Raw genomic sequence first — 23,017 nt, 5'->3', positions numbered from 1 at the left:
TGCGCTCGTGCTCCTGTGGTCGCCCTCTCGTCACGTCGGACTTTCAGAGAAGCTCCTTTCGCGATACACAGGGCCCTACCGCGTGCTGCGCCAGGTGACGCCTGTGACTTACGAAATTGCTCCTGTGGCCTCAACCTCGTCCTCTCCTGTGGCATCTAGTGATGTCGTACACGTCAGTAGGCTCAAGGCCTACTACACTGCTTCCGAGTCCGATCTTTAGTCGCTCCGGGACGGCGCTTTTGCAGCCGGGGGTAGTGCTACGGCACAATATGCGCGATCACGAAAGGCCAGCAGTGTGAAGACGACGACGACGATTAGAAGCTAGCGCGGGCTGTTGCCTCTTGGCCAAGCGCAGCGTATTTTCCTTGTAAATATATTTGTACATAGCTTTTCGTCTGCGTCTTCCTACGTAACAATATGAACTCCTAAGTATTTTACGAGTTAATGGGTTCTAGAGGAATTTTATTTAAATAGTAAGCAGGAAGAGTACTGGTAAGCTTTATATTGTGCAAACGTTTTCTATTTTGAATTGGTCTTTCTGATTATTGGAGCTCGTCCGTGCTAGTTATGGCAGTGCTCATTGAGCTTCTCGTTGTACTACTTGTATTCACGCTTCAAGTGGTTCAAGCCGCAGCCATGTTTCAAAACAAGCTCCTTTCAGAACGACCCTTCATCTGTGATATGATTTTACGGTTTCGTAGATTGTAATACTTCAGAATGCTGGAAAATAATTTACACGGCTTCATTTGTGACTGTATCGAGCAAAGACTACAGGCGTATTACACTCATCAACGCTTACTAACTGGGAAAAAAACATTTTCATTGCGTATCTTTATTCTGCCTGCATAGACGGAATGCACGTGGCGACCAGGTTGTGTACCAACGTGTGCTCTAAGACTTTTGCTGATCTCTATATCTACTATATGCTTCTATAATGGAATTGTTCCAGGGCATCCAAGGTGCCGGATCTTTGATGAATTCTGTAACTTCAACTATAGCTTTGTTGATGTATTTCTTCGATACCGTTTCCAAACATTTCGCCTCGTCTGCGGTTAACAATCTTCTCATATGTCCATTGAAGAGCCGAAACAGCCGTCCTAAGATGGATCCTTGAACGTGCACTTCATACTCCAGTGGAACAGGAAAGCCCAGCTGGTAATCTTCAACTTCAATTGTCGAGTTATTCCTGTGCAAAGAGAAATCAAAGCATGTAAGAGAATATCGATGCTGGCGCGATTCATACGAATACCAATCTGTTTTATTTACGAGTGAGCAACATGTCAAATATCGTGGGCTAACACGACAACACACAACGCTGTGACACTTCTGAGACACGTCTCGGACGTGACTCAAGCGCAGCGAGACTCACCGGCAGTCTCACCGGCAAGAGAGACTCACCGGCAGTCCGCGGCATGTTGCTTATAACAGATCCGCTAGAATTAATGCAAGACCCATTCACTCACATGCAACCTTCCTGTAAACCATATGAAAGTTAGCCACGCATGTTTCTAATTGGCTATGGCCGACAAAGAAAGTTTGTATGAGCAAAGACACCTTTACCACATCTGCTGTATGTTCTTTCACTGAGATATTGATTTCTCTTTTCTTCAGCGATGGGGGAGCAATGCAAAAAAACCCTCGTATCTTGGATTATGTGCATCTTAAAGAACCCCAGGGGGTGAAAGTTAACGCGGAGTCACTACGGCGTGGTTCCTGATCATATCGTGGTTCTCCCTCATAGGTCCCCATAATTTAACTTTTTAAAACTATTCAGTCCTGTCTACCCCATCTCTCGGTCTGTTCTGCTTTTTCATACCGCTGATTGAGAATCAGATGTCAGTGAGATACTAGACAGTTACGGTGTGGTCAGCCTCTTGCTTTTCTTTTCTCCGTCAACCAATCCGTCGCATACATCAGACACATTATCGCCATCGTCCACAGCACCGTTGCGCTTCCACGGTATTGACGTGCATGCACGGCGCACGCATGGCGGGTTAGAAGGTTTCTGGCTACGCTAGAGACAGGTTCCAGTGCATTTGACTGTATAAATGCGAAATTCAAGTGGACACCCTGGTCAATGAATAATGCAGAGAAAATGCGGAATCGTTCTGCCCCCCCCCCTCCCCCCCCCCCCCCCCCCCGTTGCTGATATGAGGCTTGTGCGCACAGACTTTAGCATCCCTGCTTAGCAGCTGTGTGAGTACTTAAACAAGGTGCATACAGTGCAAACAAGGTGCATACAAATATACACGCTGATGTTTTTAATTTTGCCTATTCTCCTGCAACACTGAGTGACATCGCCGAAAATGGCAGCGCTCTTCATCGTCGAAGCGCTGAGGGATGATACCTATCTACCAAGGAGCTGTTTATACTAGGCAAGAGCAATTTCTTCCCGTGCTGAGAGGTGCCCGCGTATTCTTTGAACTCTAAGAGCGTTTAATGCAACGCTGACTCTCGCAACATCTTTCGATACTTCGTGCTTTGAGCGAAACTGATCGGCGTTTTAGACGATACTTCCTGACCATCTTTTTCCGGCATGTCACTACTCGCATGCAGCAGCTCAATGAAGTATCAGGCACTTGGGAATCATTCAGTGAGAAGCATTTGAAACAATCTGTAGGAAAGAAGCGCGCCACTGTCTCCGTGTACGCAAAGCACATCACGAGAGACTTCAGTCAACAATTTTTCCTAGCCACCGCATCAAACGTCCGCCAGATTTTACTAACACAAAACATTCTAGGTGTCTGTCGACGCCTGATCGTTCAACACACAAAGGCAGATTTTAGCCAAGAATTTTCGGTGCCGTTGCTTGGGAAAAAACAGCACTGCGCTGTAGAAAAGCTCAGTAAGGTAAACTTTCCCGTGCAGAAAGAAACAGCTGATAGCCCGCGTAGGGCTATCAGCTATTGATACGGAACAGCAGCCACAGTAGTGGCTACACTCAAGAAGAAGAAGAGGACGCGTCTCCGATTGCTATAGGGTCACCATTTTCGCCACCGTTGGCCTACGTGTATATATATTGCACATAGCCTTGTGCCTCACGGACACGTAACGCTATTTGGTGGAGGCGACAGTTCCCCGTGCCCGCCATGTAGTTTCGCCGCGGTCGCATCTCCACCACTGCAACTTGTGCTCTTGCTTACGTTACTTCGTCTGCGCAAGCCTCTACGTCTGAAGGCATGAACTAAGTCAGAATTTCCCCTTCTCCTCCGGATCCTGGTATTTTCATCGGAGTTGGCAGTCCTGATGTTGACGATTGGCTCCGCTTGTATGAACGCGTCGACACCAGTAACAGATGCTATCCAGCTAGTAAGGTCGCAAACGTTTCCTTTTTTCCTGACTCGAAGACAAACCACGGGCATGGTTCCAGGTTCACGCAGAGGAGATCACGAGCTGGGATCTTTTCAACGAGAACCTCCGCCAAGATTTTATTAGCAATCCATTTGGTCGCCAAATGGATTGCTAAAAGAAAGCCCTTGACGCACGCGTACAGACGTCGTGTGGGCCCTACATTCTCGACGTCTCCGGCCTTTGTAGCAAGGCTAACCCGAACATGCAGGAGGACGATAAGGTTAGTCATGTCCTCAAAGGCATTACTGACAACGCTTCAATCTACTGGTGTTTAACAAAGCTACCAGCTTCGATACAATCGTCAAGTAATGCCGCCGTCTCGCGCATACTAAAAGGTGTGGAATATCCCAACACATCATGTGCCTTCCCAACACAGCCACTTGTCATGTTGTGACGAATTCTTCCACCAGCCCCCGTGATCTGAAAGCTCAACCCACATCATTCATCGTCAAGTCGAAGCAGCACCGCCAAAAGCCAGTTCATTGCCGTCATGTCATCCTTGTCCGGCGATAATGTCATTAATACAGGCCGTAGACCGCCAACAATTGTCAAACACCGGCCTTCATTCAATTCGTGCCACGCCCTCTGAACCTCTTTATTCACCCACGTTCAGTGGCGTAGCAACAGGGGGGGCCGGGGGGCCGTGGGCCTCGGGTGCAAGAGGCCAGTGGGGGGGAGGGGGGTGTCATATACGTCTGAAGACACCCGGAACTTGTTGATATCCTCGCGTTCCTCGACTACACCCGGGGGGGGGGGGGGGGGGGGGGGTTGACAGAACACCTATGGGCCCCGGGTGCCAGAGGACCTAGCTACGCCACTGCCCACGTTGCCACCTCGCTGAATGTTGCAACCCGTCTGAATGTCGCGCCACTGGCGACAGGCACATATGTTTCAACTGCTGACGCATCGGTTATATCGCTCGCCACTGCCGCAGCTGCTGGACTCCAGAAATAAATGGGTCACCGTCACTAACGATTGCGCTACGCGGTTAGCCATCACAAGAGCCCTCCCGACAAATTGCGCTACTGACGTAGCTCACTTTCTTCTCTACGACATCATTTTAATGCATGGTGCTCCGCACCAATTACTAACTGACCGTGGCAGTAGCTTTTAAATTAAAATAAATTTCAAATTAAGGGGAGCTGGTACATTATTCGACTCGTCACTAGTGCGTCGTGCAGCCTGATCATTGAAGAAGGGTGATTTCCCCATTGCTCACTTGCAACTCTACTGATCACATTGAGACGCGGAGATAGTGACGTCACAATAGAGTCCACAGCTCGTCGCCACTGTAGACGGTAGTCAATAATGACGCCCAAAAAGCGCTTGTGCTTCAACTGACGAAGGCAAGATTGATCAAGGTCTATCTTCCGCCGCGCATACCGTCTTCGTCTACCTGGAAACATGATGAAGCCAGATTTTTACACCGACAGAGTCAACCCAACACCTTGAAGGTAATTTTGAACTGAAAGTAATGCCTGTCGAGCTATCAGAGCCAAATGCTTGTGTTGGTATCCGGCTAATGAAACATAAATGTCGTCCGCAGATATCGACATATAATCTGCGTGCAATGTTTTTGCACTTAAGCGGGAAGACCAGCCATTACAACATTAAACAGCGTTAGGGAAAGAACACTTCCTTGAGGTACACCTCGCGATACCGCCCTTTCGGTGTTTATGGTATTTCCTAACCTCACTTGAATTTTACGATCACCGATAAATGAGTGAATGAATCGCAAAAGATTGCCCAGTACGCCTATTTCCTGCGAACTATTTAGTATTGACCTCTGAACGACGCTATCATAAGCCTTTGATACGTCTAGGAAAATAGCTAGTGTTGAGAGGCCTAAAGCTCTTTGATGTTCAATGTGACTTATCAAGTCCAAGACGCTGTCTTGCGCACTTAAACATGTGCGGAATTAAGTCATGCATGTTGGCAGAGCCCTTCTATCTTCGAGCCACCAAGATAAACGCTTACTTGCCAGCTTCTCCATGAGCTTTGCCACACACGACGTCAGTGATACAGGACGATACGAGGCCAAGTCTGTCATTTCTTTGCCGGGCTTGAGCACTGGGACAACGCAAGCCACCTTCCATGAAGGAGGAACGTCGCCAGTCTCCCACACTCGATTGAGATAGCTTAGGAGCATCTTCCGGTGTTGGAAAAGAGGAGTCACTATTGGGTTCATTTGAAGTCTTCGGAGAATAGCGCTGTCTTCTCGCGAGAGGGTAATAGGAGGAGTAATAAAGGCGACGGCATTGGCGCGAAGTTCCGTTAGAAGTGATGTGCCCTCCTCGTGCAAATATTTTCTGTGTTCCGTTGGGTTAAATTCGGATGGCCATAGTCACGGAGGACCCGCAAAACTAACTAGGGTGAGCTCATGAGCTCGGGAGTTCCTCCCCCGATGCCTTGGTGCCCAGGAATCCACTGCAATGTAACACAGAGCGAAGGGTGCGCATCCAAATGACATTGAAGTAGGCTGTGCATATGCTCAGGTAGCAAGTTGTCGCGAAACATTCGGCATGCATCTTGGCTATCGGTGGGAATAAAGATGCGTTGGGTAGGATGATGAGGCCGGGCGACTGCTTCGAGAATACCAAGAGCCTACGTGCCGGATGGGTTGGGGACTCCTATGTGTGCGTTTACATGCTCGTAGCCAGGGCCGACTACTGCAGTTAGACATCTACCCTCCGAGTGACTAGCGTCCGTATAATAATAGGTAGTGTCAGGTAGTGGATTTTCCCTATTTACTCGTTTGATTAACTGGGAGCGACGAGCTTCGTGTTTGTGTGGCTGCATATGTTGTGGTATGGGTAGGACCGTGAATAAGGGTAGTGAGCCTCATGGTGGAGAAAACAGCGGTGCAAAAGGGGGTAGGGCACCTTGTCTGGCATCCTTGACGTTCAAGCAGTTTGAGCCCTTGTGGGGATGTTTGAAGCCTTTGAATTTGCGCTTGTCTGTAAATTGTAATGCGTTCATCATGTGTGTTGAAAAGCCCAGTGGCGGCCACAAGGTCATTTGCGGCAAATACAGGTACTCCTAAAGCTAATGTGGTATATATGCGGAGCGCCGTTTCTAATTTGGAGTGCTGTGTCTTGGTGAGAGATTGATATGGAAGTTGGTAGAGCCCACGGTAGTCGACAAGCGCCCCAATAATCCTTCGAAGTTCTTGCTCCTTTTGTCCTCTGTGTCTACGTGTTACTCTAGATAGCGTGTGGTATATCTGGTTTAGTTGTGAGATTGTTTTTTCCAACCATACTTCGGCGCTACCGTAATCCTGAAGGACGAAGCCTAGTATTCTGATGCTGGATCGGCGCGGTATTTGGGTGTGTTCGATATGGAGACTGATGCTTTGGCGCTGCTCGTTCGCGTGGCGGTCTATTTGATTAGTTACTACTATGTACTCAGATTTATAAAGTTGGAGGATACTTGAGCCCAATGCCTTTAATCTATTCGTGAATGGTGTATAAGCCTTACTTGATGGTGTGCTCCTGTCACCCTAGGGACCCCTTGCAACACCATATAGTAATATCGTCTGCATAAATATTGTGTTCGAGTAGTGCGATAGAAGAGAACCGGGCAGGCAGCTCGAGCAAAGCGATGTTGAAGAGAGTGGGTGATAGGATTGAGCCTTGCGGGACTCCTATACTATGAGGGTATGGCGCTCAAAGCTCTCCATTGATTTGAATTTGGATAGAGCAACCGGTAAGAAAATCTTTAATATAATTGTGGAGCCGAGCGCCGGTTCGTAAGGTCAAGAGGTTCTTGAGGATAGCAAAGTGTTCCACGTGGTGGAACGCCTTGTGTATATCTACACCTGCGATTACTGTGGTTTGCACGAAACTGTGATTTTGATACACATCTTCTGAGATACGAAGCATGGTATCCTGAGTGCTAACATGTGATCGAAAGCCTGTCATTCTGTAAGGAAAAGCACTGTTGTTTTCTAAGTGCCAGTTGAGATGGTTGAGGGCCATGCGATCCATCATTTTGCTTGCACACGACGTTAAAGGTATAGGAGGTAGGTTCCCGATACAGTTGGCCGGTTTGCCGGGTTTCGGGATTGGTATTATTATTGCCATTTTCCACTCCTCTGGAAGGATTCCGGATTCGCAAATATTGGTCATGTGTATTAAAGTTACTCTAACTGAGAAGAAGGAAAGTTACGAAGTGTACTATAAGTAATCCCACCTTTGCCAGGCGTTGTGTTCCGTTTCAGCGAATAGAGAGCCATATCTAGCTCAGCTAAAGTAAACAGGCTGTTTATGCCTCTTGTACTCTCTTTGACTGACTCAGTTGGGTAATCCGGAAGTTGTCCTGCGTTTTGGTCCAAGGGATAGAACGTCTGACGAATTTCATCAGCTAGTTTTTCGCGTGTCTGGCGAGAGCTCATCATTATCGTGTCCATGGTGTGTCGTGGTTTTCGTTGGCCCAAATGGGATCTTAAGATATTGCACACTCTCGCAGTATGTAGGCGGCCGTTGAGTTTGTCCCATGTTTCTAACCAGTTTCCGGATTAAACGTTTTGCGCGTATTCTTGCGCTTCTAGTGTTATTTGCTCAATAAGTTTGCGAATGCCAAGATTCCGTTTATCTTTCTTCCAGTTCTGCACTATCCTGTGTCTTTTATCTCATAAGTTAAGCAAATGAGAGTCTACGTGTAGATTTTCAGGAGTACGGGCAATCTTTTTGTTGTACTTTTTCTCGTCTCGCTAATATTCTTCACCCATGAATGTAGTTCCGGTGTTCGTCGGCCCTGTCTAGGTCTAATCGGAATCGGTGCCAGTCAGTAAGTTGTGTACTGGAAGCTGCGTTAACAAGGCGAGCCTTAGAGCGAGGAATGCTCAGAGTAACTTCAATGATGTAGTAGTCACTTCCAAGATTTTCGTGAAGATTTGCCCAAGTTACATTCTGAATTCTGCGGTGCCAGATTAAGTGGGGGTTAGAGTCACGTTTGACACTGTTTCCTTGGCGCGTGGGCTCGGTTGTATCATTAAGGAATGTATACTTCTTTTGCGTTTTTCTTTCGAGGCGCTGCCCTGCTTTCGTTGTGCGTTGGTAGTCTCATGATATGTTATGTGTATTGAAATCCCCAGATATAACGATGTCTTTGTCCTTATGTAGCTTTGTGCTCATGTGAACAATGGATGAACAACGTGTCAATGATGTCTTTGTCTTTACGCAGCTTTGTGAATATTTTTTTAGAGTATCAGCATGTCTGCAACCCATTAAAACTGGGTGCCCACCACACTTAATTACCTTTTTCAACGAACACAGCAGATCTACAAATATATCTACGTGAACGTGAGGGATGCCGTTCCTTTAATTACTTCATTATTGTCATGATTATAGTGCACGGGATAACTGAAAGCTGCCATTTATAATACAGAAGCTGCTTAGTCGAGCGGACGTACATTTGGGAAAGGCATTACATTTAGGTAGGAAATATAATATAAGCGTATAATGTTTTTGTCAGGAATCGAACTCAATATTAATTTTTTTTGTTTGCACCTCTCGAAGAAAGCCTAAGGAAGCAGCTACCTTCATTTACTTTTCTGAGTTAAAAAAATTCTGGCGCTTTATGCCTCGTGCTATAATTATGAGGCACCCTGTTCAGTTCTCACCACCTGCGGTTCTTTAACGTGCGCCTAAACAAAAGTACATGAGTGTTTTCCATTTCGTTCCCATCGAATTTCCCGACCTGGTTTGAATCCATGAGCACAACTTTAGTAGCGCAACGCCATATGCACTACGCAACATACATGCTGAGGTACATGCTGCTTGAAGAACAAGACAAATATTTGTTCTCCGAAGGGAACCGTACAATAACACAGTAGAATGAAAGTCGACCAACAGTGCGGCCGCTATGCACGCGCTAGCATCAATCGTCACTTAACAAAGAATAAAATGAAATAAAGAACAGAAAGGAAGGCATCTGTTCCTACGACATATATTTATGCAATATGTAATTATAAACAGCGTTTGAGCGGTCTGAACTCTTACATCAGCACGCGAAGTAGTACGAGTGACCCTTCCGCGAAGTTTCGCCAGCAGTTTTCAACGGCGCGACCTTGATGTGGCTCAATCCATTTCGATCGCAGCGCAACCAAAGCATCATCGTTTTTCGTCGTTGCGCGCGTCAGTGCAAAATTTGCGCCGCCCCCAGCCGCACGTCACACTCAACCGTATTGTAGTACACTGTAATTTGTATGCAGCCTAAACAGCTTCGCCGGTAAGCCGTCCCTATATAAATGTTGCATGCCCACCAATTTTCTTCAAATTGCATAATAGTGTACTACTTGTAGAAACATAAATGGAACAGAAATACCTCTTTGTTCTTTGGGGTATAAACTATTTATTGTGTCGAAAGCCAAAGACGAATGAGCATGTTTTTCTTTACTGTAGGGACGCAGTTTTTCTTTGGGACATAATCTAACGTACCTTAATGGAAGGACTGCCATTATACGCGCATTGAATAGCGTTTTTAGCAGTAAACATGGATGGCAGGGTACCTCTTGAGGCGTTAACGCTATTGGGCCTGCACAGTGTATGAAATTCTCGGTTCGTTTCTTGCCTCAATGATGTTGACGCAAAACCAGCCCGCGAACACTTTGCGAGGGTGTCATACTTTTTCTCGAAGTGCACACAACACAGAGTTATGTTCCGGAGTCGGTGCTGCTTGTAAAAACTGTACTGCTTACTAAACCTTTCTAGTTTCGATAAGTTATGCTCATGTTGGCCTGGCATTCCAAGTCTGTTTTAATTCCTTTGACATTTACGCTTGAGTGCACTTACGGACATTGAGTTTCACCGGCAAGCTACAGCAAAAACGACCAAAGGCTAATGGTTAAAGCACTTGGCTGCTGTGCTCCACGGCAGAGGTTAAATTCTACCTTCTCTCACACATAATTTTATTTTTATTAAGGCGTTGCTAAACAGGAACCTACCTACCGGAAAATGTCAGGAACGAGACAACAATCCTTCGCATTAAATAAATGTTTCTTCGTCCTGCCTCCTCCACCGCCAACACTGCCTCCCTGTTCAGCTCAAAGACATCTTGAATCCGGACGCCACCTCAATGCGACACAGTAATTGAGTTGCATGTGCAATTTCTAAAGTTATCGCTTAAGTTACAAACGCAGATCAGAGTTCAAGTAAAAGAAACAAATGTGAGCAAGACTTCCAAAGAAGTGAGAAAAAAAAAAAACACCACAGGCACAAACTCCCAATTCAATTATCTAGTCTCAGTGCTCATTATGGAAACACTCATTCATTCGCAGACATATCTTTTCATTACCCCCTATATTATTATGTATTACCTTACCTAAAAGCTATTCTGCCCTAGGACCATCTTCTACTGTAGGCACGTGCCATGTTTTGAAGGCACAACAACCACAAGCCATCAATCTTGCCCGAAGCAGAGCAAGCCTTGCCTGATGAAAAAGAGCGCAACTGCTTCATGAGTTCCCGCGCGTGATATGTATCGTTTTAATTTTGTTAGCGCAATCAAGCTATTGCACAACATTTTACATAACTTTAAGTCCAGCGATGCCATTCCTTGACTGCCATTGACCTATTTGATTTTATTGTGGCCTACATAGATGGCGTCTTATGAAAAAAAATTATTTTGTTCAGCGCAATTTGCAGACGGCCTATGAAAAAACTTATTATCCACATATATGGCATAATTAGAACTTCCAGTTTATATATTATATATATATATCTCTTTTGTAACAAGTTTGGGTGCACTCTGTACCTTTCGAGGCAACACAGTGTGGGAAGTTATCTTGTTAAATCCGAAACTGCTTTTGGGATAGCCTATGAGTGTTTTGATAAGAAAATAACTGCGAACTATTTAACACGTTTAACGTATGTACTTATGGTTAACTAGATTAATAAAATGTTGGCCTACGTATGTGCTTTTGATGCTTTCACGATGCACCTAACTTGCAATTGCAAGAGTGTCATTTGATCATGCTACTGCATCATGAGAACATATTCCCTACTTTCTCGTAAAGTGAATTCTAGCGTGACGCTTAATCAAACAGTACTTACTCTTTCACTTGGAGTATCACTTCAACTGCTTGGATTGTTGCGTCCACTCTTAATGGAACCTGAGGACGCTGAGTGCTGGCAAAAATATGCACACGAACATTCTCAAATGAAAGTGCCACACGAGCGTCGATGCCACAGGGCTTGACTGCAGCGTAGTTGTCACTACCTCGGCGTATGTGGCGGAGACCCTCGACAGTAACGTTGGATATCAGGAAGTTCCAACCTTGCAATGCGACGTCATCAACATCATTGAACACAATCGGATCTAGTCGAGAGTTCAGCACGATTCGCTTGACTATGTGGTCGAAGATTCCCCATTTGCTGGTGTCCTGCCATTGGCCCAAGGGAATGTCTGAAGAAGAAGCACTCGCTCCAGGTTTCGGAAAACTGATGGCAGAAGTGTAGGCGGGAACTGGTTGTTGTTTCGGTAGACCTATAAGAGAAGAATACAAACAAAGTCTGTATGTAATGCGCGTGGAACTGTGCGCGCCGTAGAAAACTTCCTGAATGTGCACCTTACGAAAATGAGTGCACCTAGTGCTGGGTAATTTCGCAATATTCGTTCATGTCTTTCTACACGTTCTTTTATAATTCATACAAGTCGACAAGCAAAAGCCGCTATTTCACCACACAACTCCTCGTATATTGTAATGTGCATTGTGTGTATTGAATTTAAAAGAAATCTTGCGGAATCAATTTCAGAAAATATTCGTCCCAAATGCAAAGCTAATGAACTTCATGAAAGTAATATAAGCATATTCTTGCAGTACGCTATTGGGAAAATTGACACCAATTTGATGCATACTACTGTGTCATAAGTAACGACAATAAATCACCTGTGAAGTACATTTCGAATCCCGCGGGTCGACAGAAAAGTCCAGAACGCCAGCCACAAGCCAAGATATGTCCTGGTGTAGCACCTTTATCACCGTAGTTTGACCTAGACCCCAGCTGTTACGATAGCGAGCAGGAGAAAATAAATAATTTATCAATGAACACCGAGGTGCTGTATTTAAAAAATTTTTTTTTGAAATTCGTATCATACGGACTGTACCGTTCTTGCTCAAAATTTGCAGAAAAATTACACATTGAAATCTAAGTCGTTCAACGCAATACGGTAAAGTTAGCTGCCCGGATTTAAAAAAAAAATAGCAATGCTCCCGTCATTCATGTGGATCAAAGCTGCAGGCAAGACGGCATTAGCATAAACTTATTTCGACACCTTACGGCAGCTGCCCAAAGCAGCCGTTAAGGGAAGTTTGCTGTGTGCTGGCCGCTACCCTCCAACCCACGGCAAACCTTATCTGAACGGCAACTTTTTGCGGCTGCCGGCAGCGTGAATGCAGCTCTACCACTCTCATATTTATGCAGATCCATCAACCACTGCTTGAAGTAACCACTGCTTGCCCATAACCTAATGCTTGTAGGTTGCAGGGAGTTGCAAACATCGGAGCAGCCTGCAATTAAACGCGTCTGGAGTTTTCGACGCGAAGCGCGGTGCGTTGTTCAAATTTTCTTTGGTTGGGGCTGTAATGGCTAAACGAAGACGAATGCGTAAAATCTACATACAGAATATTGAAACGAGCAAGGAGTACTTCCTGCTTTCTAGGGAACACAGCGAATACAAATAGAGTACTACCAGTTATTTAATTTTCACACGAACATAAATATCCATTGAAAACTGCAATAAATATTGAACAAGTTGCAAGATCTGGTAGCGCTGCGTCTTAAGTAAGTAGTGGCATATAGGCATTCCTTTACTTCACGAAGTACTTTGTCTTCAAAAGGGTGTTCGTAGGGCGGGGTACTTGCTACCAAGGACTCCACGTAGCTCGCCTAAGTTTTTTCATGCTTGTGTATTGTGAAGCAACATTGAGTAATCTTGTGCATGTTATGTTTTAACAGTAAAGCGGAGGATGTGTGCAGAAGGTAGATTTGCAATATTCAGAGTGACTGTCTCTAAAAAAATTCGAAAGACAACCACAGATCTTTCTGCGGAAAAGTGCCACCAAATATGAGCTAAAAACGGTGAAGGATTGAACTTTAACTAAAGGTAAATTCTTCTTTTGAGCGCCGCAAACGACCGATATGTTCACAGAGATTGCAACTAATTTGGCATTACTGGTTATGCAGCAATGGACGCAAGGGTAATTGGTTTCCGCATTGGTGCCTGTTCAGCTGCCCAGGGAAACTCAATTTGACGCACCCAGCTACACCGATATGTAACGCCGCTACTGAAGCCCTACTTAAGTCAAATATATGGAATGCGTATCGTCAAGTGCATGTGGGTTACAGAATGTTGCTGGGAAACTTTTTCCCACTCAAAAATAATCACTGTTGTACCAATGCACGTCACAAATGCGGGGGTTAGGTTCGCTGCCTTCATTCATCGTTGAAGAGACTTGTACTGTGTTCCTGCACGAATTTGAAGTACGTTTGTGCGTATCACGAAGATCAAATTATCTTTGTGTAGTACCACTGCAGATGCACACTGCAAATCTCACAAGCCGACAAATCTTTGAGAGACGTGGAGAGACGTATATTTTACTGTAGTCACTATCATTACTGAGGTAATGTCAATCAGCGAGGATTACAAGTTAAGTTTTTAGGCAGCTGCTATTTTTACGCTCCCACTGCGTACGCAGTAACTCCAACTGCGTCTCTATAATCCTAGGACTGGATTTTTGCACAAATGTGTTCAAATTTCCATGAGATTAGACTTGGTTTCAGTCTTCACCTAAAGAGTCGTACAGCTCTAGAAGTAAGGGAGCACCTGAATATCGCTTGGCTAGGGCGGTTTGAAGTTCTCAATGTGCCTCACTCTTGTGATGCAGCAATTATAAGTTAGGCGGAAAATGTAAACAGTGACTGATTGCGTGAAAAAAACGTCGTAAACTCTGTGACCTTGCTGTAAGAATAAGAATAAGCTATAGGAATGCCATAAAGATTGCTAAGAAGTTGGCATGGAAACATGTTTCCGGAATGCAGCGTGCTAATTAAATGTTTTTACATATGAAAGCTTTTCTCTCCCTGGGAAATAGTTTTCATAGAGAGCTAACGCAAATGGAGGTAAACCTGTTCATAGGTGTGCTTACTTCTCTTTGAGCACATTCGTCGTTGTCGTTTTTCTTTCTTGTAGCCAAGTAAGTTGCAATTTATTGTGCTACGCCACACCGAATTAATGTCTTCGGAAGAGGCGTTGGATTCACGTACCTCCAAGTGTGGTTCCGTCCAGGGCAAATAGTTTAACCTTGCTAACGAACTTTTGTACGATCTGCCGCATCATGGCACTAATTTCCTTGTCAATCGCCTTCTCGATGGAGCTTCTGGCAACGGACATGAACAAGTCAAAAACGATGGTGCTTCCACGAATCTTGTGAGCAGTAAAGTTTACCGGGGCGGCCCAGAAGCGAAAATAGGTCACTCTGAGATCGTTTGGCGATGGCCTGCACAAAACACCGGTTGAGGAAAGAGATTAATGGTAAGCATAATCAGAAATCTCGCAAACAATTATAACAAGCGATATTGATTCCGGAACTACGTTCTCATTGCCCGAAGAATCACGCAGCGTCACTATGCTCCTCAGCACAGGGATAGTACAAAACGCCATCCCTCTGCAGAAGCACACAGTATAATTTCTCGGTTCGCCAAAGCAGCACCATTTTTTTAGAAAGCGCACTTTTGCAGTACCTTATAGTTTCTTATATTGCAATTTAGTTTATTTAGTTTCTTAATAAATCTGCAGCGACACTTTACCGTATATGTTCCCAAAACTTGACAATGGAGGCCACAGCTTATTCTGCAGCCTACCATAATGCATGATTTTGATTCGTGAATAGAAATCAACCCATGAAGCTTGTCAATGCTCACATTTGGTCAATTTCGAGTTTTTTCTCATTGCCTTCTGCTGAGCGATGGCATATTTTTTGTGGTTCAATGTATCCCATGCCGTAAAAGATCTGCGTAGCTAAAGTAAGTGCTGGAACAATTGCAGCCGCTGGCAGAGCTCAACAAGAATTATTTCCGCAAACTCTGTGTAGCGATCACTGCCCTCTGCGGGAATTGTGAGTAGTAATGTGGCTTCGTGAATTACACAATTTATTTGTTGGAAAACCCAGCGAACCACGTGTCCATTCACAGTATTGAAACGCAAACAAAAGCACACACTAAAAACCTAGACTTATTCTAAGTTTTCGTTTTTTCCTTCCTTTGTTCAGCTTCTTACTTCCTGATTTGTCAATCACCCGTATTAAATAGAATAGCTACTGTAATACAATTTCTTATGTGCTAAAGAACACTGATGTCAGTCTTAGGCGCGAAGAGCCATAAGGTTGCAGCCTGCAGATTTTTCTGGTGTATTGATGCCAGCCGCGGGAGGGTGTTGAAATAAAAGCAAACTGAAGTATTGCCGTACGTGGACGTCAAGTTCCTAAAAAGCGTATATTTCAGTCCCGCAGCCTGAGTTCCTCCCTAAAAAACATTGTCTTGGCAATATATTTCTGGCCACATGCCACATTTGTCACATAGATTTACTTGCCCATTTCCGACAGTTTTCTACGCCCACCCACTAAAGTACACTCACGGTCACCTGGGCTTAGCGCGCACATTGCATACTATCCTTTTTAGTCACAGTGAAAGCCAATGATTCTATTTGACTCATTTATTCTTCACGATGCGCAAAAACTAAGTGCCGCAAATGCGCCAAAGGCCTCATGGGTAGACGCGCCGCTTAAGGTGTTCTTTTCTTGCACCTTAGGCACCCTAAGCAGCGTGTAAAGAGAGAGAGAGAACCCTTTAATGAAAGACAGAGATTTTATTCAGCGTGTAGACATCATTGACATGATACTCTGCGGGGACAAGGGAATTAGGGAGAGAAAGAAAACAGCGTGTAAAGCCATAATATTTCACCAACTAGCCCCTTCGCAGAATTACTCGTGCCAACTACATTCGTACAAGAAGTGGAACTTCTGAAATATTTGGAAAACAAAAAAAGTAAGCATATCATGTACAGTCAAGGACAGACAGTGTGCGCGCTTCACTACTTCATCTTACATGTCGTTTGAAGCATTGCGGAAGGGCCGGACTCCTTAACCAATAGGAAGGAAGAATACCTCTTGAGATGTGTTCATTCCCGCCACGTCATCTGCTCAGCGTCTGCTTGCCATCTTGTCGATATATTGTGCACGCTTCGTGGACTGACGCGAAAAAAAAATGTTTTGGTGTTGTAATCATAAGCTCTGTCTACATGAATGTGACAGCGGAGCTTTGCTTCATTGATATGCTTTGTTATCAGGTCCTTGCCGCCTCCGTATGCATTAATAAGGGCTAACATCCTTATATACGTTCATTTGCGCCGCATCGTCTACTCAGCGCCTATTAAGCATTTGCTCGCCACCGTCACCCCGAACCATATTAGCACGGAGTAGTGCATAATTGACGCAGTGAACGATTATGTCTGTAGAGCGTTCTGCATCGTCAACGCATCAGCGCTAATGCCGTGCTGCGGTCTGCTAACTGGAAATCAAACAGCCAGCAGTGTAGTAACGGGGGGGGAGGGAAGGCTGGGTGCCAGGTGGGGGGGTTACATATATGTCTGAAGACCCCCGTGCGTCTGCCGGTTACATTGGGAGTAAATGGTAAAGAATGCTCCGGTAACCAGCCGCCCGAGTTCATGTACCCGATGTACCAGATGTTTAGTGCCGCAGAATTGTCGGCTGCAGCTTTATCACCATCTCACGTAATAATAGCAAGGATGTGTGGGCTAAAGATTTAATTCGCTATGAGGTCGCTAAACTACTAGCCTTAGTGGAACGTTTCATGTGCGGTGCGCTCATGCACCACCATAGTTTGTGTGTCGTCAATGTGTATACACTGATCCATTTATCAGTTTTCTATCGTTTGCATAGTTTTGTATCAGTTTTGCAGTGTTGAATATCTATAAGTCCTAGCTAACACTCTCTTTTGCCATTTTGCTGTGGTTATCACGGTAGCCTTCCAGCTGGCGGGGTATTGAGCCCTATTCTCTTTACATTACTGCAGTTGGCCTTGCTAAGATATTACCCAAGGCAATTAACCTATCAATGGACCCTGATGATATTTGTCTTTCGTATGCTCCGGTGACTCTTGCGCGCAAGAATTCAGCGGGCAGCCAGCCAAACTTGTTCGCATCTCCATAAACAAGGCCTTAGTGTGTGCATCGAAAAATGGGCGTTAATCGCGTTGACGCGCCAACCTATGGCAGCATACCCTGTTTCTGTCAATGGCCAGAGTATCAAATACCAGAAGTGTCACCACTTATTAGGTGTCATTGCTGACAGGGACCTTTCATGGAGCTCCCACTGCATCCACCTGAAGCGGTTTTTTGCGGTACTGCTTGCCAGTTTTGGCGAACACATGTAAAACAAACATTCGTACCCTCCAAAGTTTGCAAGGCCAGGCTCTACGGACATGAATTGGACTACCACGATGCACTTCAACCTATGCAACAATCATGATTGCTAGAGACTACATGGTTCCAACATTTATCCCGATTGACAACATAAGAGAACAAATTCAACATCTATGTTGCGTACCCAATCACTATATTGCTGGTTTGCCAGCACAAAGACCTCAAGCCACAGTTCGCGAACTTGTTGCGACACATCAAGGCTACCATCCGTAGGGCTTTACACCAGCAGCAAGACCACTGTTACCCCTCTGGTGCCTACGACTGCCACAGTTACGGCTCACAATTCCGGGAATTAAGAAGTAGATCCGTCATTCAAGAGTGGCTCTACGTCAGTTTACACTGTCATTACTGAACGGGGCACATGAACAACCATCGCACAGTTATACCATTGGATATGTCTCAACCACCAGCTCCACAGGCACTCTTATCAGCCCCGCCTTAGAAGTCACACTTACGTTTAAAGTGCGCCGTATAACGACTTTTACGACCACAGAACTTCCCGCTCTACCTGCCACTCTTAATTACATCGCACGAGACAAACCTCGAAAGTGGGTCGTTTTATTGATCCAAAGCAGCCCTTCAGAGTCTTCAGTGAGTTTTACGACGCAAGACCCATGAACAACTGCTATGGGAGACCTGAGAAGTTCTCCATCAAGCCCTCATAAACGGACATAACATCATCTTCCAATAGCTTCCGAGGTACTGTGGCATCGTCGGAAATTACCTTGCTGATGATGCCGCCCGGCCAGTCCATAAAGAAACCTTGACACTTACTGTACCCTTATGAATGACAGACGCTCCGAGGGGTCATCGTTTACTGGCTCAAACCAAAACTGATACCACGTGGAACACCCCCATTTTCTCCAACTTCTGTGTCCACCAGCTGGATTTTACAATGAAGCTGCAGATTCGATAGAATTTCTCCCGCCGTGATGCAACTTTACTTTCCCCCCTCTGGTTACAGGCGGCTTTTGAGAAAGCGTGTTCATGCCTTACTGGAAAGTCAGACACGCAGATCTGTGACTAGTGCTACTGTGAAGAGACAATCGAGCACGTGTTGTGCCTCTATAATATCTGTGAAATCGAACGCTACGTTCTTTGGAGAGTGCTAAACCGATTAGATAGCAGACCATTTCCAGAGAGTAAGATTCTCGGACCATGCCCCCAGGCGTCCCAGGCTTACAAAGCGACGGGGGCACTGCTACATTTCATGAAATTGGCTCAGTGACCAATTGTAGGCGCGAAGACATGGACATCCGCACGTATTCGCACTGATAGTAGATTCTTCTCTCGCTTTCCTTTCCTTTCTTCCCATATACCCCTGCCTCTGTATAGGGTAGTAAACCGGACGTGCGTCTGGTTGACATTCCTACCCTTCCTTCCTTGTTTTTATCCTCCTCCTCCTTCTCCTTCTCCTCCTCCTGTTGTTGTTGTTGCGTGACTTCACGTCACAAAGACAGCGTCCTTTCAACTGCGCGGAATTTTACATAAAGGTGAATTTTCTGATGATATATGCCATATTCTATGAAGTTATGTGTCTTTCTCACCACTAGAAACTCAGTATTGTGCAAAATATGGCAGATAATTGTTAATGATATCTTAAATAATTTCTTTAATTGGCAATTATAAAGGAAAAAATTCAATTCGGGAATTGAGGACTTAAAGTCATGTTATTAACTCAACAAAAACTTCTCTAAACAAAATCATCTTGGGTGCTAGAGCCTGCAGTACTTTGCAACTGCGGGCGGCCCAGTATGGCAGTATCGAAAGAAATATGAAATACTTCACCAGTGACATCGATATCGCGGCCTTTTCGTTTTTTTTTTCATGGTGACGCCAAGAATCCACACGGAGCAGGCTCTATTCCATTTCCAATCTTGTTGCGGTATCGGAGCTCAGGTGATTACTTTCGCTAATAGCAGCAAATAAAGAAAGGCTTTATCGATCAGAATTAAAAGAACTCGTAATTGTCATAGCATTGGTGCCCGTGAAGCAAGGAAGCAGGTGGTGTTTTCTTGTAGGAAGGGGATCAGCGTCGCTGACACAGTTATTTAATCTTCTTTTGGGTTCAGGGCTCGTCATAGCCAAAATAGTATACGCCGTTGTACTTACGACGATTTTCAGAAGTTGTTGGGCAACATACGGCTGTCGGGCTTCAATTTTGTAAATGCAGTATTGCCTCTAAAATCGCGAATTTCAACATGATCTGTGTTGGCTGCCAAGCCTTACAGTCGGACTTCTAATGTGCAAACGCGATTATCACACGTTACCAGTGCAGCACACAGTGTTATTTGGGACATAAAATGAAACAACCTGTACATCTGCTACATGAGCGATATCTGGGAGCGAAAGCGAAGGGGAGGATCCAAGGCGGCTGTTTTGATATCCTCGCCTTCCTGACAACACTTGGGGTGCGTGGTGGAGGGCGGGTGACAGGAGACTTATGGGTCCCGGGTGCCACACGACCTAGGTACGCCACTGCAAACAACGTTTACTGCTCGGCGAAGCCTCTGTAGTCTTAGAGAGAGAGAGAGAGAGAAAGAAAACGTTTATTTGTAATGAGATTTGGTGACTTCCTCGTAGGGTGGAGCCCTAAGTTCAGGGCCCCATTGGCTCGCGCCACTCCGCGCGCCGGCCGGATCAGCCGTCTTAGAAGATTCAAGAGTAAACAGTCTATCTTAGCAATTGCGACAAACATGGCTAATGGTTTGCCCCCATTGTGAGACGAGACTGAAAAATGGCAGTTTCTTTTTTTTCGCCTGTGTATTACTGTGAGTGCCAAGAACCAGTAACAATCTCGAATTCGCATCGAAGCCGGCGGTCTGCCTTTTATGTGCGCTAACATGTTTGCATAATCGAGGCAAGAATGGTTATTACACTTGCCGGTGGCAACCAAGAATTCACAGTTTACGACATGGATGCGCAAATTTCCCAACAAGTCACGCATCGTTGCAACGTATGTTAAAAGAAAAAAATTAAACTTTCATTTTGCTCCAATATTCGGGGAGTTATGCTCGGCATTGTATTCCTCTGCCCAAGCGTACTGCCTATCTACGCCTCGTACATTCACGAGGGCGGTAGACGACTAGTATGATGAATTATACAGTGAAAGAAGACACGGGGAAGGGAACAATGAAAGTGAAGCCTTGAAGTAACCGAAGAAGGTCAGTCTGTGAGAGCTAATGCCTTTCTTAATGTTCTTGAATTACGAAGAGGGTTGTAAATTCCAGAAACCATGAAGTGATGACTGTCTCACGTTGAGGTATTGTCGCGAAAGCTCTGTTACTCCGACATAGAAAACGTTCGAGCTCCTGTTCGCCCAGTCAAAGTGAGAACAAACCATTGAAGCCATACAAGGTCTAACAATAATTCTCGTAAAGGTGAGGACAAAGGCACAGTACCACAAAACAAGCCGTCAGCTCGTCGTTGCGTGTTATAGGGAAATTTTCTTGACGCTGTACTCACTCCTCCACGTAGAGGCTCATGTAGATCTGCGGCACGTAGATGTCTACATTTACCCGGGCGTCCATCAGAACAGAGCGGAGGGTGCCTGTGTAGGTGACGACAAGAGGCCCGCCATGGATCTCGAAGTGGGCAACCACTCCACTGTCGGTAACATTCATGAAGTTGCGCTCAAGTCGTCGAATGTTCTGCAGGCCCTGAAGTTTGCCATCCCACAGCCAAACTCTGAACGTGAAGAATTTTGTGAACGTTTGGCGGACCTCTTCCAGTCGGAGAGCTCTGAACGACGACATGCCGAACACCCTGGTCAGCCCGACGTCGAAGAGCGTGTGGCGGCGTTGACGATCATCACACGAGTTGTCTGAAAGAAGTGGGATGTTTGAGCATCTAATTCAATTTGGAGTAATCGAACGACTCAGCTTTTGTGCTGCTTGAGTTTTCTCACAAAAATCATTCATGCAAAAGTGATTCTTGGTATGCGCACGTATCGAGCTAAGAGCTTTACTGCTTAAGCCGTCTTTCCATATTGATAGTACTTTTTAGCAATTCCAGATGTTTATAAATATACTGGAAAACTGTTTCATTAAACGTAGAAAAATCACTTGGGCCTTGGCTTAGTGGTGTCAATGCTGGTTCCTAAATCGCGACATGGACGCAACACGTCTCTTTTTGGTCTGGGTAAACATACGGGAAATGACATGCATTTCAATAACAGTGTCAAGTCATATGAAAATTTAAGCTCCGTTCAACACCCGCAGTAAAATTTCTAGGTGGTCAACTGGTACGTCGTTGCAAAGACATCAACAATGCAAAATACGACAGACAGTGCAAGAGCCCAGAGAAACCGCTGATTCTAAAAAAAGGAAATTATTTGAATGTGCAGTGGCTGTATTACACAGGAAGTCACAAGTGCCTGCTTTGAACTGGAATAAAAGCTAAAAAAAGTTAAACGAGCAAAACAATAAAAATACATATTGTAGTGCAACACAATACGTATTTACTATACGTAATGTTACACAGCACTAAATATTGGAATATTTTTAACGAACATGTTCGTCTGTAACGCATGCTTCTGGTAAGGCATAATTTGTATTTCTTCAAGCTCTTACAATTTGGAGAATACTTCATAATGATACGTGTTTTCATTGGCCATATATCTGGAATTTCAGAGGAAACAATTCAATTACATAAATTTTTCTTGTAAGTACTAAAAAAATTAGGAGGTTGATGTGCATGTCACAGTCAACACTGTTAAATTCGAAACTCCAGCAAATATGTAAGCGAGAGCGATGGCTCACAACGTAAAAGAGAACAAGAAACTCCAAGCGTCGATACTCACCAGGAGCGACTGCTGCGCATGTCGTTGCCGCAAGCAGAAACATCAGGGGTGAAGTCACTGTTTTCATGGCTTTGTCGAAAGTCACTGTGGTTAGAAAAAAGTAGATCCTTGTGGCGCAGCCGTTGCGGTACGTTTCCTACCTGCTACATTGCCGATGCTGCCTGCACGACCGTAGCAATGACGAGCAAGAGCGCTGGTTATAGGGGTTTATTCTACGTACAGCTACGTAGAAGCGCGTGATGCGTCCCGGTCCTACTAGGCCTGAGCGCCAAACATCTGGGCAAGAGCTCAAGAGAGACGAATGTTTACAGGAGGAGCGTGGGCGTTGCAGTAACATAAACCATGCCCCCAGACCGGGACCTC

At 45.1% G+C, this 23,017-nt stretch overlaps 1 protein-coding gene across 1 annotated transcript; it reads right to left on the bottom strand.

Moving 5' to 3' along the window:
• Positions 1–421: 421 nt before the first annotated feature.
• On the bottom strand, positions 422–23,017 carry LOC126540602 (uncharacterized). Its single transcript, XM_050187442.2, has 5 exons — positions 22,655–23,017; positions 21,319–21,676; positions 14,619–14,851; positions 11,406–11,838; positions 422–1,186 (listed from the first exon to the last, which is right to left on the bottom strand). The coding sequence occupies exons 1-5, from the start codon at positions 22,719–22,721 to the stop codon at positions 892–894; spliced, it is 1,386 nt and encodes a 461-aa protein (XP_050043399.1). The 5' UTR covers positions 22,722–23,017; the 3' UTR covers positions 422–891.

The sequence above is a fragment of the Dermacentor andersoni genome, chromosome 2 (genome assembly GCF_023375885.2).
Source record: "Dermacentor andersoni chromosome 2, qqDerAnde1_hic_scaffold, whole genome shotgun sequence".
In the NCBI taxonomy this organism is placed as follows: Eukaryota; Metazoa; Arthropoda; class Arachnida; order Ixodida; family Ixodidae; genus Dermacentor; species Dermacentor andersoni.
Note: the sequence above shows the minus strand (reverse complement) of the source record. Positions and strands in the feature narration are given on the sequence as shown.